Raw genomic sequence first — 18432 nt, forward strand, 5'->3', positions numbered from 1 at the left:
AACTGGATTGGCTGTTTTCTTAAAATAAGTTTTCAAAAACAGAGAGAAGAAAAAAGAAATTAAAACTATCCGCAACACTAGACTTTCCACACTTTCGCTTCATTCGATTATGATTCGACGCGAAAGGTACTCATCACCGGGCTTGGTTTTGGGGAGACACAAATGGGTGTCTACACCCACCAAATCCATGCCCTAAAGAATTGGGGTAAACTACACTAGGAGCTAACCGGGTAGGCAAATGTCACATGAAAGTGGCGGACAACCTGCGCATAAAACAATAAAAGAAAAATACATCGTCCTGTACTCCCAATAGAAGTTATGGTTAAATATAGGAATGGCAACGGATCGGACTCGGGTCGGACTATGTAGGATCCGACTCTGATCCGCCACATTATCGGACCTTAAATCTGGCTCCAACTCCGAATCCGACTCCGAGTAGCTGAGGTCCGAATCCGTGTCCGATTACTTCCGCCAACTCCGGCTCCGACCCGAATCCGAACTGTCTATTAACAAATCTTTCACTTTTTTAATTTTTTTTTTTATATATGTTTACATCCAAATCATTGAAGATCTACATTAATGTATAATTGCAAATAAACTTTCAACATAATTAAATATATAAATTGAATTGATAAATTACAAATTTACAATTATAAAAATTACAAACTCGGATGTAGATATATATACTAACACTATTAATTCAAACTAGCATAATACTTACATATTCCTCAGATTTAATCCTTATTAACAAGTTGCAAAACTAGATCTACAAATTCATACGAGTAAGAGATCTTTGTGAAGGAATTTTGCAGCTTTGAACCAAGTACGAGCATATATACTACACATTAGAACCAAATTGGGGGCCTTCAAATTGATAGGAGATGAGAGAGAGTAACTTTCTGAGATAGAAATGTTAAAGGGTTTAAAATGGGAGATTTTTAAAGAAGAGGAATTTTGAGGAGAGAGAAAAATGAGCATAGGAGAAGATGAGTGCAAGGAATCAATATTTGAGGGAGTAAGTGGCGGAAGAATAGAAAAAGGGTTATGGGATTTTTGGCTCTTTAAATGACCCACTATAATCTGAACTAGAAAACCTACCCCGTATAATTTTATTACATATAGCGGGTCGGACACGGACTCGGGTTGAGTCCATCGGACCCCAAGCAAGATCCGAGTCCGATCCGACTCCATTCGGATTCAGACTTTTTTAATCGGATTCGGATTCGAATTTTTTCATTTCGGATTTGGATCGGACTTTTTTTTTCGGATCGGATCGGACTTGGATCGAATTCGGATTAAATTGCCATCCCTAGTTAAATATAAAACCCTATAACTCTCCCCATATGTTCATACTCAAGGTATATACGTTCCAGGAGTTTTGGTGCGTAATCTTTTTCACTTTACAATGTTTACATATTTTTAGATTTGGTGGTGACTCTCAACCCATAACACAATCAATCATAATAAATCATTCAAGCAATCAAACATAACAATTTAATTCTTGAATAATTAGTGTCCACATAAACTTAATGTTGAACCCTTTATAAGCTATCTCGGTGTTAATATAACACATTAATTGCATAAAGCACCGCAAATCCTATCCCTCGGTGTTTAGAACACCTTAAGTGCATTTAGGCACCGCTATTTTATTCTTGTAAACTAAAACACTTAATAGCTCAATCCTCATGCTTAAAGCATCAATAAAAATTATATGAACCATAATTAATTTTATTTTATTTTATTTTTATTTTTTATCTTCTAAACCAAATTAAACATGTAGTTTAATTAAACAAGCTCTCAATTATGCTATTAATAAAAGTGTGGTTCATAATCAACATGCCAACATGATTAATTCCAATCATCAATTCACCATAAATAATTCATACTTCACATATCAATCACCAACATCAATCCAATCAACAATTCCAATCATGATACTACCTTGGAATTAATTATTCAAATCCTAACATGCTTCTATATATTTAAATAATTATCGAGTACACGAATGTACCTTGAATATGATCTCAAAATCCCCACGACTAAATGTAATCACTCACTTTGAAGAAGTCTCCTACAACTCAAAATTACAAAGAGGCGTTAATACCTATTCAATATAAATTTCTAACAATATATACACTCTTTAAATCACTTATAAACCCTCTAAAACAAGCTAAATTTTTTTACTTTTATCACCTGTAAAACAACTTATTTGCTTTTACCACCGACATAATTTTAAGTTTTATTTTACCACCTCATAAAAAATAAAAAAAAAGCTAGCTTTTCCCACCAAAATCCAACTCCGGTGACGGAAAAGTAATGTGGGCCCCACAATGGCTATTTTTAAAATTTTCCCCCAATCTTTCACGATTTCCCTCTTTATTTAAACCTATCTTCTTCATTTCTTAAAAAATAACTTTGAATTGAGCTTGAATTTGGTGAATTTTTCCCCAAATCCTCAAATTTGCTCTACGCTAACAATCCTAGCATCCAAATTTCAAAATTTGTGCTCGTTTAAAAAAAGCCAGCTGTTAGAGAAATTAGAAGAACGTATGTTTTTCACTTAATTCGCAAAAATCATGAATTTTTAGGTGTATTTTTCGCAATTACTGTCGTAATTATCTTCCAATTGTTTTGTATCATTGAAATTGTTAATATCACTTATGAATTGAGCTCCAAATTCAGAGTTTAAAAAAAAAGGGTTCATGTTATTAAAAAATTAATTTGGGGATTTTTTGAAATTGAAATTGGTTAATATAATTAAGGTTAGGGAATGATAAATGTGTTCAATTAGAATAAATATTGATGTATGTTGTTGGTTGTGAATGGTAGAAGCAAATGTCTTACATAAGTCTATCACCTTCAAAAGAGAAAAGAGAGATGAAAAATGTAAGGAGATTAGGATAGAGATAAAATCAGAAATTTAGGGTTTAAATTTATAAAGAGATAAATAATGTAAGGAGAGAGATGAGAATTTTAGAAAAATTAACGGCTATTTCACTAAATGCAACTGAGCAATTTAATAATTCACCAAATGCCATCAAGGTTTTCAAAATTCACCAAATGCCACTGAGTTTTAAAAAAATTCACAAAGTGCCACTATTGTCTAACGGAGTTAACTCCGTTAATCACTAGGGCTTAATCATGACACATGTGGACACGTGTCAGTCAGCTGTTGGTTTAAAAAAATAAATATAAATAAAATTTAAAAATTAAAAAAAAAAACAAAACAAAAAAACTCTAAATATTAACCCAACCCAGCCCCACTACCATAACCACCAGCCAAAGCCAATCGACAGCCCAAATCCAACCGCCGGAACCCCCTAACCTCCCGTCGAAATCTGCCAGAACCCCCTAACCTCCCGTCGAAATCCGCTGGAACCCCCTAACCTCCCTCTTGAACCCATTGACCCCACCAAAACCCCAGCCCCCGCAACCACCTCACGCACCAAACACGACGCATCAAAGCCCCAGCCCCCGTCGAAATCCGCCGGATACCCCTAACCTCCCGTCGAAATCCGACGAAACCCCCTAACCTCCCTCTTGAACCCATTGACCCCACCAAAACAACGCATCAAAACCCCAGCCCCCGTCGAAATCCGCCAGAACCCCCTAACCTCCCTCTTGAACCCACACTACAAAAATTTGGCCTTTTAGCAACAGGTGAAATCCGTTGCTAATTGCTAAAAATCCGTCGCTGGACATAGCTAGCTACGAATTTATCATTCAACGGAATCACTCCGTTGGTAAAAACCTTGTCGCTAAATGAATTTAGAGACGGAAAAAAAAATCCGTCGCTAGACTTAGCAACGGAAAAAAAAATCCGTCGCTGGATTTAGCAACGGAAAAAATAAATTCGTCGCTGGATTTAGCAACGGAAAAAATAAATCCGTTGCTAGATTCAGCAACGGAAAAAAAAATCCGTTGCTAGATTCAGCAACGGAAAAAATGTTTTGAATCGAAAAAAAAGCTGCTATTTGGGTCGACCTCACTCGGGTCAACCCGACTCGGCTTTCCATGTAACGCTCCTGGAATCTCCAATCGCAATATTACTGTTAGTAGGAGTCGAACCCGTGACCTCAATGTCAAATATTGATACTCTTACCAACTATACCAAATATTATTTATTTACTTTTACCCACATAATTGACAATAAATGAAAGAAATATTAGAGACGGAATTTAAAATCCATCTCTAGTTTAGAAACGGAATTAGAAAATCCGTTTCTAAATTAGAGACGGATTTGAAAATCCGTTTCTAGTTTAGAGATGAATTTAACTTACATAATTCGTCTCTAATGTAATATTTTAAATAATTAGTTTAAAAAATTATCTAGAGACGGAATAAAAAATCCGTTGCTCATATTAGCAACGGATAAAAAAAATTTCATCTCTAACTTAGCAACGGAAAAAAAAAATCCGTTGCTAACTTAGCAACGGAAAAAAAATCCGTCTCTAAATTTAGCAACGGAAAAAAATCCGTTGCTAGATTCATCAACGAAAAAAAAATCCGTTGCTAATTTAGCAACGGAAAAAAAATCCGTTTCTAATTTAGAGACGGATTTTCAATTCCGTTGCTAATTTAGCGACGGAATTTTTAATTCCGTTTCTAAATTAGAAACGGATTTTTAAATTCCATCGCTAAATTAATTTAGAGACGGATTTTTTGATTCCGTCTCTAATTTAGAAACGGATAAAATTCCGTCGCTAGAATTCCGTTTCTATATGGACATTTTTTTATAGTGCCATTGACCCCACCAACACGACGCATCAAAACCCCAGCCCCCGTCGAAATCCGCCGGAACCCCCTAACCTCCCTCTTGAACCCATTGACCCCACCAAAACCCCATCCCCCGCAACCACCTCACGCATCAAAGGGTGTGTTCGATGTTTGTTTTTGGGGTTGGGGCAGCTTGTGTGGGTGGTTTTTGGGGTCGGTGGTGGGTCAGGTGGGGTGTTAAAGGATCGTCCGATCGTTTTTTGTTTGTTAAGGGTGTGGCTGACCGTTTTTCGACGAGATAGGGGGAGGGGCTAGGGTTTGGCGATGGTGGTGGTGGCTGGGAAAATTTTGGGGTTTTTTTTAAAAAAAAATTTTGTTTTTTTTTTAATTTTTATTAATTTAGATAAATGGACCAATTATATCATGACATGTGTCATGATTAACCCCTAATGACAAACGGAGCTAACGGTCGTTGGTCATTAATGGCACTCGGTGAATTTTTAAAAAACTGGGTGGCATTTGGTGAATTATGAAAAGTCCAATGACATTTGGTGAATTATTAAATTGCTCAGTGGCAATTGGTGAAATAGCCGAAAAATTAATGGGAGGAAGGAGAGAAAGCGAAAGGAAATGAATAGGGAAGGTGAGGGTAATGAAGAGAGAGAGGGGGGGGGGGAAAATCATGTTTGGGAGCGTTTAATTTGGGGGGAAATAGAAAAAAGTGGGCCCCACATTACTTTTCCGTCACACTAGTTGGGTTTTGGTGGGAAGCCAACTTTTTTTTATTTTTTTTATTTTTTTTTATGCGGTGGTAAAGTAAAATTTTAAATTATGTTGGTGGTATAAGCAAATAAGTCGTTTTATAGAGGTGATAAAAGTCAAAATTTCCTTAATACGAAGTATTATTTATAACTCATAAAGACTACCGCTTTGTTTGGATAGCAAAGAAGGAAGGAAAAGAAGGGGAGGGAAAATGGAGGAAGGGAAGGGAAAAGAAAGGGAGGGGGAGGTGAGCTCCATTTTCCCTCCAAATCTCTCCAATTTTGGAGAGATTATGGTTATTAAAGAGAGAGGGAAAATGATTCCCTCCCTCTCCTTCCCCTTCCTTCCCCCAATCTTTTACCCAAACAAGAGATTTTGTCCCCCTCCATTTCTCTTCTCTTCTTTTCCTTCCATTTCTTCCTATCCAAACAAAGTGTACGGCAAAAAAAAGTTAATGCGTATTCGATTTGGCTTATAAGCCACTTATAATTCAACAAAATTGAATTCATCATCATCACTATTAAATTAGCACATGTTTTGAGTTTAATTGTCGATAGAACTATTGGTTGACAATAACTTAATTATGAAAGCAAGGCAACTCATCTACAAAACTTGTAGCAAATTCATAATGAGGTCTCGAAATTATGGCCACATTTGCAAGGGAATTGTATACGTTACTGTAACAATATTGATAACAACAAACTAACAAAGGAATTATTACGTGAGTTATATGTGACCATTCCTTTTGTTGTCTTAGATAATGTGACTAGATGTTTGGTTTTAAACACACACCAACCGTTGTTTTTTTTTTTATTTATTTTTTATTTTTTTTTGTGTGTGTGTGTATAAAACGGCAAAATATTTTTTTTGAAAGTTTGTACATACCATATCCAATATTTACAAATAATTAATTGATTGACATTTCATTAATTGTTTAAATATAAAGAAAGCAGGTTTAGTTAAGATTGTTGGGAAGGAATTCGTATTGTTACTTTGAGATCATAAGTTAGAGGCTTAGAGCTCCACTAATGGTACATGTTTGGGAGTTGGAAGTTGGGGGATGGGATTTCCTTATCTTCCCCTCTATTTTCAAGTAGAAACCTCGTCTGCGTAATTGGGTAATGGTGCTGGTTTAGTAGGGTCGTTAGACCTTTTACTTAACCAGACCATGAGTTGATGTCCACCTAAATAGGCCACCAGTTGTTGATTTGAATATTGACATGTGGGATTTCAGTTTTTGAACAACATACATACACATCCAGTATTAAAACTTACAGTACAATTATGCAAATCATTGTCTTGAATTTAATTATCACCAATGAAAACAAAATTTGGTGACCACTTGAAATTAAATTGATTGAAGCCTTTGAAGGTACCTAGCCATCCGTCCTATAATTATATAAATAATACAATATTGTGTGATTCAAATTTCAGGTTTTAATTAGCTTAAAGTATAGTTCATAACATATAAACATCATACAAATAACACAATAATCATCATATAATAAAGTCAACAAAACATAGGAATTGTCTTTTTATCTATATTGAAAGAACATTAGTATTGATCGTAAAAAAAAATTAAAAAATAAAAAATAAAATTGATAACATAGAAAATTTGATTTTTGAAGTGGAGCTGATTTAGTTAATTGTATCCTTAGAACTGTACTTTTTATCACCATTTGTATGTATGAAATTGAACTTCTAATGGACCTTGGGATACCTTTGTTAAGATTAGGCAAAGATAGATTTGAGGTATTTAGGAGTAACAACCTAAACCTTATTTAGTAAATTTTCAAATTGTTTGTTTAAGGGGTAAAGATGTATGAGCCCTAAAAGCATTTAGGGCATGATAACAATCTAATCTTATTCAAGTTTATTTTCAAATTGTTTGTTAAGGGGGTAAAGATGTATGTAGCCCTAAAAGCATTTAGCACATGATATGATTTTAATAGATAAAACTTTAAAATAAATAATAAAATTACATGTTGATTAGTGTAATTATTATTGTTTACTGACTTTATAATTAAAATTATGTTTTCTTATACGCAACCCCATTTTCTTTTTCTATTTTTTAAAAAAAATCATGAAATATGTTCAAAGCATATTTTTTTTATTTGATAAAAAAATAGATATATGCCACTCTTTAGAAGACCATTTATTGACAATTCTATCAACAACTATCTTCAATTATAAATTGACAAGGCTATATATGTAGTTGAGAAACCCAAAACAATTAATATTGGATTAGCAAAACTCTAATATAAGGAGATCAAACACTCAAATAGCATATGAGCATATCATATTCATAACTTAGCATGTTAGTGTGACATTGACTAGTAATAAATAAAAACAAGTATATATGAATGTCATATATGTATCATCCAATAATGTTGTAAACATTACATTATTATTGTATATTTTCAAAAGCAACCACATATTAAATTTAATTTTGCACTGATGTTGGATGGTCTATTTGTATTGTTCCATTCTCATTAAATAAGTCAAGATCAAAGAGATGGTGAACCATGTGGATGATAAGTGCTTGAATGATGACTAACATGTTAATATGACGAAAGGGTATTTTCGTCCACAATAACAAATCCAACATTGTAGGGTCTCGAATCTTAGATGTAGTACATAAAAGATGTACTATATGTGGCTTGAATCTTGCTATCTCATATCAAATTCTATGAATAATGCATCTAATTTGGTATATGTACATGTTTGAGGGTTGTCTGTATAAGTGTGAGGTCAAAGAGTGACCAATTTATTTGTGCGGTTGCATAGCTATACAATTATGTGTCACTTACGGAATATAATATGTTTTTTAGTGTAGCAATAATTAGGTGAGCGATAATGTAAATGGTGTTTGATTTTAGTTACTGAGTATGTATCACAAGTTACAGGAAGAAATTTTAGTGATGCAAGGAGTAATAAGTAAATTATAGTTGAAATCGGCCTATCAACCATTGAGCTCATTTTGTACAAACAACCAAAGTTAGAACGTAATTATTGTAGTACTTTATACGAGTATTCAACTATGAATTTAACTTTGAGTCATTAGTTCTTAAATGTTTTTGATTATTACTAGTTTGTTGTAAGAGAATTAAGGCAAGAGAGAATTGAATGAAAAAAGTGAGAAAAATGTGATAATTAAAATAATAAAATTGGACTAATCAATAACAAGTGATTAAGGTTTTTGTTCTCTTCTTATTCTTGCCAAATGAGATTAGAAAATTTTGGACAAGACTAGAACAATTATAATCAAACCAAACAAAATTTATATATGTAAATAGCAATTCAAACTAAACAAAATATTCAAACCAAACTAACAAAAGCTCATATCAAACTAGATTAGACCAAACTGTTAAACTTTATATAAAGTGAATAGAGCATAGCCTATGTGTGGTTTGTGATTGTGAGGAGTAAGAGAGGATGATTAATAAAGTAATTAAAAAAACTGAAGAAAAAAAATTTAAAATAACATATACTAGTAATAGATATATAAATAACAAAGCAAACATATTTATTAAAATTAAATATTATCAAGTCGATACTTTAATTGAAAAATAAAACAGTATGATTGTTTAGTGAATTTGGTACTAGTTGGATTTAATTGGTTAATAATACTAGTTGATATGTGTATAAAAATTATGAATAAAGTAATTAAGAAAAAAGAGTGAAAATGGGAAAGTAATAACAAAACTCCACAATTTTCATATAATTAAAAAATTATCATCGGATTTAGGATTCGGATTTAAGTGTTCGATCTCTTGATGCCTTTGATAGGTTGTCAATTAATTAATTCGCTTCATTATTCCATTAATTTTCTTCACATTTAGAAGTCATTGACCCTAATCATTTTAGGTGCACACGGCACAATGGCGTGTATCACGAAAGTTGATAATTTATTAGTGATAATTTTAATATTTTTTTTTTGATAATCAATATCAAGTCAAGTCTAGTTAAAAAAAAAAATATAAATAAAAAGGTTATGCCCCCACCATAAATTTCAACAAGGAGAATAAAAATAAAGACATCTTGAAGGAAATAAGCAATATGAATTATTTTATTCATTTCTCACAAGTAAATTAAATAAACATGAAACTTATAAGAATAAACTTAATAATGCTAAATAAACAAAAGATTACATCTTATGTGAATCTTGACCTCACATAAATAATCAAACTAACAAGCATTACTCATGCATTATTTCAAACAATACTAAACAAGTGACAATATCAAGAATTCAAATCTCAAATTCATGATTTCTAATGCCATAATTTGGCATGCATGCTAAATAGGATGGTTTTAGGACTCCAAAGATTTTGGGGTGAAGTTCTTGAACTTTTGTTCCATCTCATACCAAGATTCCAACCCAATCATGTCATTAAATTCGGAGAATGTAACCATTTTGTCCAAATCATCCCTAGTGGTACCCTTGTCCTTAAGAACCCTAAGGATTTCAACCAAAGCTTTGGTTGTAGCATAGATGGTTGATAGTGAATGAGCAATCAAGTGGAATCCCATTTCCTTGAACTCAGCGGGTGTGTGCAATGGGGTCTTTCCTCCTTCGATCATGTTTGCAATTCTCAAACCCTTGACATCCCTGACAACCTCTTTCAATTCTTCGATGTTTGCAGGTGCCTCAACAAATGTAGCATCAGCTCCGGCCTATATACCAAATTGGATAATTCTATCAAAATACAATTATAAATAAATAATTATCTATATTATTTACAACCGTTAATTTAAGGATTATATTGGACCATTTAAAATCTAAAAGAATCAAATAGGGTTCCATCACACTAATTGCCAATTGTTCTTAGTAGTAATTGTCATTAGTCTTTCAATGTTGAAAGATATGTGATCTGTATGAAAATGAAATTCTCATGTATGACAAGTTATAGGCTAGAAACAGTAGTCATGTGCTGGATGATCCAAGTGGTTTGACTTGGGAAAATAGTGGACACATATAAATAGCTAGTACTCATTAAATTTCTTTTTTATATATATTTTTATAATTATACTCCACCACACATTACTAAATTGATCTTGATTTAGATCCAATCCGAACATGTTAGGATTATATTTTTTAACTCTATATTCAAATCCTCGTAACTTATCGGGTCCACTAGTTTGGCGTGACTACACCTATGTTTTTATGATTAATATAATAATTTAAATTTATGGTAACTAAAAAATTATATCGTCGACTAAATTACCTCTCTGTAAAGGTTAGCCCTTCTAATGGCTTCTTGTAGACCATGGGGAGCCCTAGCATCGGACCTTGCTACCAAGAAAAAATCAGAATCACCAATGGCTTCTCTTGCAGCTGCAATTTTAAGGGCATGCTCCTCTGCTGGTACAACACTCTTACCACGCATGTGACCTAATTAAGAAATTAAACAACAAAAAAAGGAGTAATTAATCACATTATAGATTTAATTTATATACTTGCAAAATAGTGGTAAAGTCAACTGCCAAAATACTTACCACACTTCTTGGGCCATACTTGATCCTATAGAGAAAAAAAAAATAAAAAAATAAAAAAAATCACATGATTAGTAAATGCAAAGTTATTATTTAGTGTAAAAAAAGGTTAAGTTCAATAATTGGTACCTCTAGGAAGACACCCTTGGCACCAGCGGCAATCAATTGTTTGATAAACCTTTGGACATTGAGGGGGCCACCACCTCCGGTGTCTGACGTAAGCCAAAATACATTGTCCCTTTTATTAGTAACGTACTTTTTAAAAATCAAGAAAATATTTAAGAAATTAGTGGATTAATATATTTAATTTACCTCCGTCAACAACAACACATAAGCTTGGAGCAGCAGCGGTAATTCTAGCTACAGTGTCCACAACTTCAGTAGTTCTGTATCAAATAATAATTAACATTATTAGTCTCCGGAGTATATTCTAAGGTGTTACTAAAAAGAAAAATTCTTCCATTGGCAGTTATTACAAGATAATACAATTAATATTCAAAGCTTGACATAAGTGAAAAGATAGTACACCTAATACAAAAGTTATTTTATTTTGTACAATTAAAAACTAATTAGCCACCATTGTTTCACTAAACCCCAAATTAGGAACTGTTCTGAGTTGAATAATCTTAATCATCTTCATGGAAGTGTGAAATCGGTTATTTAAGATGAGCATAATTCATCTATCTAAATTAGAAAAATTCAATATACTTTTAAAAATGTTTGTATTGATAGAACACAAATAAAAAAGTTTCACATTAAACTTTTAGCATGTCACATAATTTTATCAAAATATTTAGACAGCGCCATTTTCATATTTTTTTTCTTTTCTAAATATATACTCCATATCTATTTTTTTGGCGGGGCATAAACTTCAATTTTCGCAATTGACCAAAAAAAAAAGCGAAAATAAATACCTTTTATTCGCTTTTTCATCCTAAAAATTGGCATGGCATTATATAGTTCATTGAAGGGGACTTAACATACCACCCACTACATAAACTAAGCATAAATTTTCGAAATATTTACATAAAATTTTCTATCATAAACTTTTTCATTAGATATATCTATTTATACTTTCCAATAGAATGTCCATTTCTTAAAACACGGGTGCAATAGTAATAGTACAATATTTTTGGTTTCAAAAATAATATATTTTTGGGTTTCAAATCCTATCAATATTATTTTTAAGTCAAAATGTACCAAATCATTTCCACTTGCCCAATACCTTAAAAAGGTTGCGAAACATGTAGTAGCTGCCTAAATGTCACCTTTAATAGGACATAATAAATTGGTTTCCATCATGTTGACTATACAACTATAGGAGCACATGCTTTTAGATTCATAATTACAAAGACTAATAATTAAGCATCTTGCATTTAAAATCATAAATTTCACGTAAAATAATTCAATTCAGATCAGATCAGATTATACCTTATCATTTTATATTAGATTCTTTTATGTATTATATTTGACCACTTGATCATTTTTTATGAATTGTATTAGATCATGCATATGTCACTCTATATATCAATGTACTATCACTTAACAACATAAAATTTGACATTTCTAAATACCAATGCAATAGCTATCAGTTCCATGATTTTTAACGATGAATATAATCATTTAATAAAATTTAGAGAATTTATTAACAATGTACTAGAATAAAGAGAAGTAAGAAATATACGTGAGCAAGCCAAAGTCAGGCAAGCCAAGAAGGGCAGCGGAAACACCAAAACCAGAGACAAAGCAAGCTTTGAAGCCGGTCTTGGCACAAATGGCGGCGGAGAAGGGATCTTGGAGACCCGGCATCAACACGGATCCTTCCTCGGCGATCAACCGGTGCACGGTTGTCCTTCCTACGGGAGCAGAACCCTCAAGAGAACCCATTTTCTAGTAAGAAGAAAAAGAGCTAAGAAAAATATGGTAGAATGAAGGAAGGAAGGAGGAGATGATCACTAGAAAGAAGTTGTGTTTTGTGTTTATTGTTTGGTGTGTTTGCTACCCTATTTATAGTAGTAGAGTACCAAGATATGGTACGTAGTCATAACATTTTAAAATAAAAGTTGCACCAAAAGATATTAATTTTTAATTAAAAGGGGTCCGAAATTTCGTTTATTTTTAACTTTTTAACATTTTTTTATTTTTATAGAAAGGAAATTTCGTGATTTGTTGTTTTGGTTAAATTTGCTTAGAGGAAAACATGTAATTGGAGGGAGGAAAATAGTATTTGTGGGTCCACTAGACCCCCTAAAGTGAGTGATTACTTGGCAATGTTATCATTATATGCGTATTAATTTGAAAATTATTAGGGTTGTAGGGACATGTGTTTTAAAATTATATGTATGAATGTTATGATTATAATTTGTGGAATATAATGTTGAAAGCTTAAAAGATTAGCTCCTTTTCTTTTTTTTAAAAAAAAAAAGATTAGCTCCTTTTTAAATAAAATATTTACTTTGTATTAATTTATTTTTGTAAGCGCAAGATGTACTCATCATGGTGGGATAAATTAAAGTTAGTAAATAACTAATAAATACTCCGTGTAATTAATTAGAGTTGGCTCAAGTGGTATGTAACTTGATGTCGCTTAAGGGAGGTCTTGAGTTCAAGCTAGGGGTGGAAATTTGGGTTAGCAGGTCGGGTTCGAGTCAAATTTCGGTATCCATGTCTTGCATGGGTACATGTCCAAACGTTTAGCTCAGCTATTTTGTAAAAAAAAAATTCATAATTTTGAACTAAAAGTTGTTAGAGGACCGTGAAGTGTCCAAATATTATACTTGTTCGAGGGCCGAGGAGACGAGGATCATATCAGACAGGGGCATTTGAGGTAAAATAAAAAGTCCATGTAACGTAGACATAAAATGGGTTTTAAAGGATAAATTGCAAGTAGTTAATTTAAATAAAAAAAAAAAAACAAACCGTTGTAAACTAGTAGTTGGATTACAAGATCCAATCTTAGATTTAACCACCTTTGAACATTACTAAAACCTACAAGTAAAATCATTTTGTTGGTCACATGTACTTCTTGTTTATCAATAAAAAAATAAAGATGTTAAGGTTTGTTAGCAAATCCATTATCTATTTATCTTAATTGTTTTTTTCGAATAAAAAATGTGTAATTGTTTAGATCTCATAATATAGTACATGTGACCATTGTTTTCTCAAATAATAATGCATGGAGTACTGAATCATTTTAGCTGCATAGTAAAGAGCTGCAAGTTAAGAAAGAAACAAATTACTCCATATTACATAATAATCACTATATAAATCAATTTGAAAGTAATTCTCATGCCACAAACTCTGTCTCCATGTACTTAAATATGCCATTATGCTCAACAACCTTGTATAATAACTTCATTAGGTTAAGGACCTGTTCTCTTACGTTGAAATTCAGTTCAGTTCAGTTCAGCTCCTAATTTCCTTCTCTTATGAAATATTCAGTTCAGTTCAGCTGAGTTCAGTCAATAAGAACAGACCCTAAATACTCAACTTTTAACACATTCAAATGCGGAGTAGTTAGTTTTTTGTTTTCATCAAATGGTAAAACGCTATTTGCTCAACTCTTTTTTAAGTACAAATAAATTCAGATAAAGGTTTATGCACGACGATTACTGTATTATAATGTATACCTTGTGCATGGTACATAACAACTTAATTATTGTACAGTGACAATTGTTGATTAACAAGTAAAAGGTTGTCTTAGAGAAATTATGGACGACGTATCTAAGCCAGGTAATTGGTAAAGACTTAGGATACCCTCTTGGAATTTCACAATCTTGAAGAAAGATTCCTCGTAGGAACTATTTTAGAGATACAGCTATTCAAGTTGAAAGGCATTATATTCCTCCCCCACCATATGTTGTTCATGGCCCATTTTTGTGTAATCAAATTTGGGAGAGTGACTAGGTGTGGCCAAAATGAATAATTCAAGTAGATTCTAAGGCCTACATTAATTATTTCTTAATTCTTCTTATTACAAAATCAATAAATTTTACATTTTTTAAAAAATTATTTAAAAAAGGTATTAAACCAGCATGTTGTATACTTCTATACATATCTTAAATGTGCATTTCATATCAATTATTTTGTATATGACTCGTAACCAACAAATATGCACTAAAGGTTCATGAGTTTTGTTCACCTTATTTTCAGGTGTCATAATAAGTTTATATAAATTCAGTTAGGTTTTTATAAGTTTAGTTTAGAAAAAATAAGTTCAAATAAGGGTTACCCCAAATATAAATTACAACTAAATTAAGTTTTGATAAGGTCAAAGTTCAGATAAGTTTATATAAGTGAAAATCATGTTAATAAAACACGCTCAACACATCTATGTGGCATCGGGGAGAAGCTTTATTTCTACCTTTTTTATGAAAGGGACACGTTCGTTCATTGCACAAACCTAACGCATTTACGCATGTACCTAGGCGAGTGAAGACGTTTTTAATCTGATCCAAGCATATATAGCATACTTTATGAAATGTTCTTAAAATCATAATTCTCCATGTGATGGCTATTAGAATTATAATTGGGGAGTACTCTTGGGTTTATTAGCTTAGGGTTTTCTTATGTCATAAAAGAACTGAGAGATCAATTAGATCACACTCTTAAGCCATTAAGTAATTAGGACTCCTTATTTTTATATTCCTCGATTTTATATTATCTTTTCCATTATAGTGAAGAGAAGATCACGAATCCCCTTCCTAATTGTTTGAACCACCTAAATCCTTGTGTTATATTTTGCTCAACATATAAGCTAAATAATAGGGTCAGATAAAAGAAGATGATGATAGGGTAAATCTACAAGTGTTTCAACTAAAAGGGAATTGAGGAAGTAATTTAATTTCCATTCATATTATGTCAAACACTTAATCCGTTATATATTTGCCATAATTAAAAATTGTTGTGTTATTTCTACCTTCTTCTCTCATCCTTATTAATTTGTAACGAAATAAATGATACGGAGCATTTACTAACTTGAAATTTAAAAGTGTTGCAATTAAAAATCATTGTATCGAAAATTATTGTTAATATAACAAGGAATCATGTCTACTCGGAATTTTAATTGTAAACCACAGATATATACTTCCCTCGCTGTTTTTAATTGCATTCATACTATTCATATGCTTTACTTTGATTGACTTTAATGCTTTATAGTAAGCAGTATTATTTCCTAAAAATTAAAAAGAAGATAAGCAAAAATGTATGAAAATTCTATAGTAGTCATTCTCAAAATGATCAACTATCATCTAATTACTTATTACTCCGTAGCTGATTTATTATTATTATTTTTTATGTCAAATTAATTTTTACGGAGTCATTTTTTTCATTTTTTTTTAACATTTTCATAATTAATCTATGAATTTTAAATTTCAGTAATAATACGGAGTAAAACAGAATTTTGTAAATTAATTAGGAATATTGTAAGAAAATAATAAGTCATTTCAAAATTTTATAAATGAATTTAAAAGTAAGATAAATAATTTATAATTAATTTTGACATTAAAAAAATAATCAAATCAAAATTAAAAAAAAAATAAAAATTATTATGGTAATCTTTTTAAAGATGACAACCATAGAATCATCCAAAATTATTATTCTGAGATATTAATAATTTTATTATTAAGCAGAGCAGAGCAGAGCAGTTCTAAAGGAAATAGCCTTACTCTATCAAATACATTTGAATTTGTCAAATGAAAACTGATGTAAGCAAATTAAAATCAAAGGTCTTAAGACTTTAGTAAAAACAAGCTAGCTAAATGGCGGCATCCTTTGGTTAATTCTCAAGTTCAAATAAGTGTCTTTTAGAAGTGTAACATCGGGAGTTTGATAATTATTGTACATTTGTACATATTTTAAGCCTTCAATTCATATCTTAAATGATTATAGTCCACGTCCTATTATCATTTCTGTGCTTATCCTTTATCTAATCTCACACCACATAAAATCACATTTCATGGATAATTCTCCATTATTATATTTGTAAGATCGAGTATCATTGTGATGTGTTAAGTCTTATTACAATGAGATTTTCACAATGATTATGTTTTTGTCGTAACATATATTTCAAAATTGAAGTAAATACAATCAGATTGTAATAACCAGTAACCATGCATTATAATTATAGAACCTTATCATAAGAAAATAATCATTAATTGTAAACACAATTCTTAGCTAGTACTGTACTCCATTAGAATTATCATGATCATTAGTGATTTAATTTTCACTCTCTTTAATTTGGAGATCAAAACTGAAATTTTGAGCATGAATAGTGTTATAGTGATGTATATACAAGAACTAACAAAATAACATACTTGTGTAAGATCTTATTAGATTAAACTTATACACTAGAGTTACAAATCTATCCTAGATGCATAAAGCTTAAAAGTGTGTATTATAAAAAAAAAAAAAAAAAAAATTAAAAATACATTCATATAAAAAAGGGACTAATTTTTTTATTCCAAGGCGGTAAAAGCTTTTGTTCGTGATTATGATAGATAATGAATATTAAAATATGGATGAATTAGGGCATGTTATGACGATTTATTGAACTGAATTGAACTGAACTGATTGGAAACTGAATTGAACTGAACTGAGCTGAGCCGAGCTGAGCTTAATAGAGCTAAAATGAATTGTTTATGAGAGAACAAAATTAGGAGCAGGACTAAACTGAACTTATTTTTTTTTTAAAGGAACTGAACTGAAATTAAGCGGAAGAGAACAGACCCTTAGTCACAACATTATACTACTATATAGAAAACAATATAGTAATTTTTTTATTTTTTTAATAAAAACTGTAGATATATATGGTTTTTTTTTTTTTTATACTGACAATAAATAATGATAAATCTTATTATGTCTTTATCAATATTGTAGATCGAAATATTAAGAGGGCCTTACAAGAATAGGTGCCGTATATGGTATAGATGTCCCATGTCTTTTGTTTTGTCTCTAAACTTTTGTACTGATAAGTTTAATTATATGGTTGATAACTGCTACTAGCTATAATAATTGAATAAGATAAGCGATTCAAATGTCACTAAAGTTTGAGTCATAATTTCAAACAACTATTTATTATTATATTAAATAATTATTTATTTTATTTTTATATTATTGTATTTTATTTGGCTAATATTAAGCCGCCCATGTGATAATTTCAGGTGGGAAGCTAAGTTTTTATGTAGATTAATTACATATATAATTACAAAATTAATACAATTAGTTTGGTCGTATTCAAATATTGATGCCTATTAATTTTTGTGAACATGGCTAATTTCTGTCACATTTCAGTAGTAATTTTTTACGTTGCGTATTGTAATGAAGAATCAAATCTGACTCTTAACATCTTAAATTTTAATTAGGGTGGAGTTGGGTTGGTGGTGATGTATATGTAATCTAAATTTAATTTAGTTGAAAGGGGTGTTAGGATAATTTAAGCTTGAATAAATGTTCATTTTGAAA

At 31.3% G+C, this 18432-nt stretch overlaps 1 protein-coding gene across 1 annotated transcript; it reads right to left on the minus strand.

Annotated features, from left to right (window-relative positions):
- Nucleotides 1–9565: 9565 nt before the first annotated feature.
- LOC145639186 (petal death protein-like) lies at nucleotides 9566–12963 on the minus strand. The gene is made up of 6 exons (XM_081690354.1): nucleotides 12656–12963; nucleotides 11284–11357; nucleotides 11101–11183; nucleotides 10975–10999; nucleotides 10704–10870; nucleotides 9566–10152 (listed from the first exon to the last, which is right to left on the minus strand). The coding sequence occupies exons 1-6, from the start codon at nucleotides 12856–12858 to the stop codon at nucleotides 9790–9792; spliced, it is 915 nt and encodes a 304-aa protein (XP_081546480.1). The 5' UTR covers nucleotides 12859–12963; the 3' UTR covers nucleotides 9566–9789.
- Between the last annotated feature and the right edge of the window lie 5469 nt (nucleotides 12964–18432).

The sequence above is a fragment of the Chenopodium album genome, chromosome 7, assembly GCF_948465745.1.
Source record: "Chenopodium album chromosome 7, dcCheAlbu1.1, whole genome shotgun sequence".
NCBI classification, from domain to species: Eukaryota; Viridiplantae; Streptophyta; class Magnoliopsida; order Caryophyllales; family Amaranthaceae; genus Chenopodium; species Chenopodium album.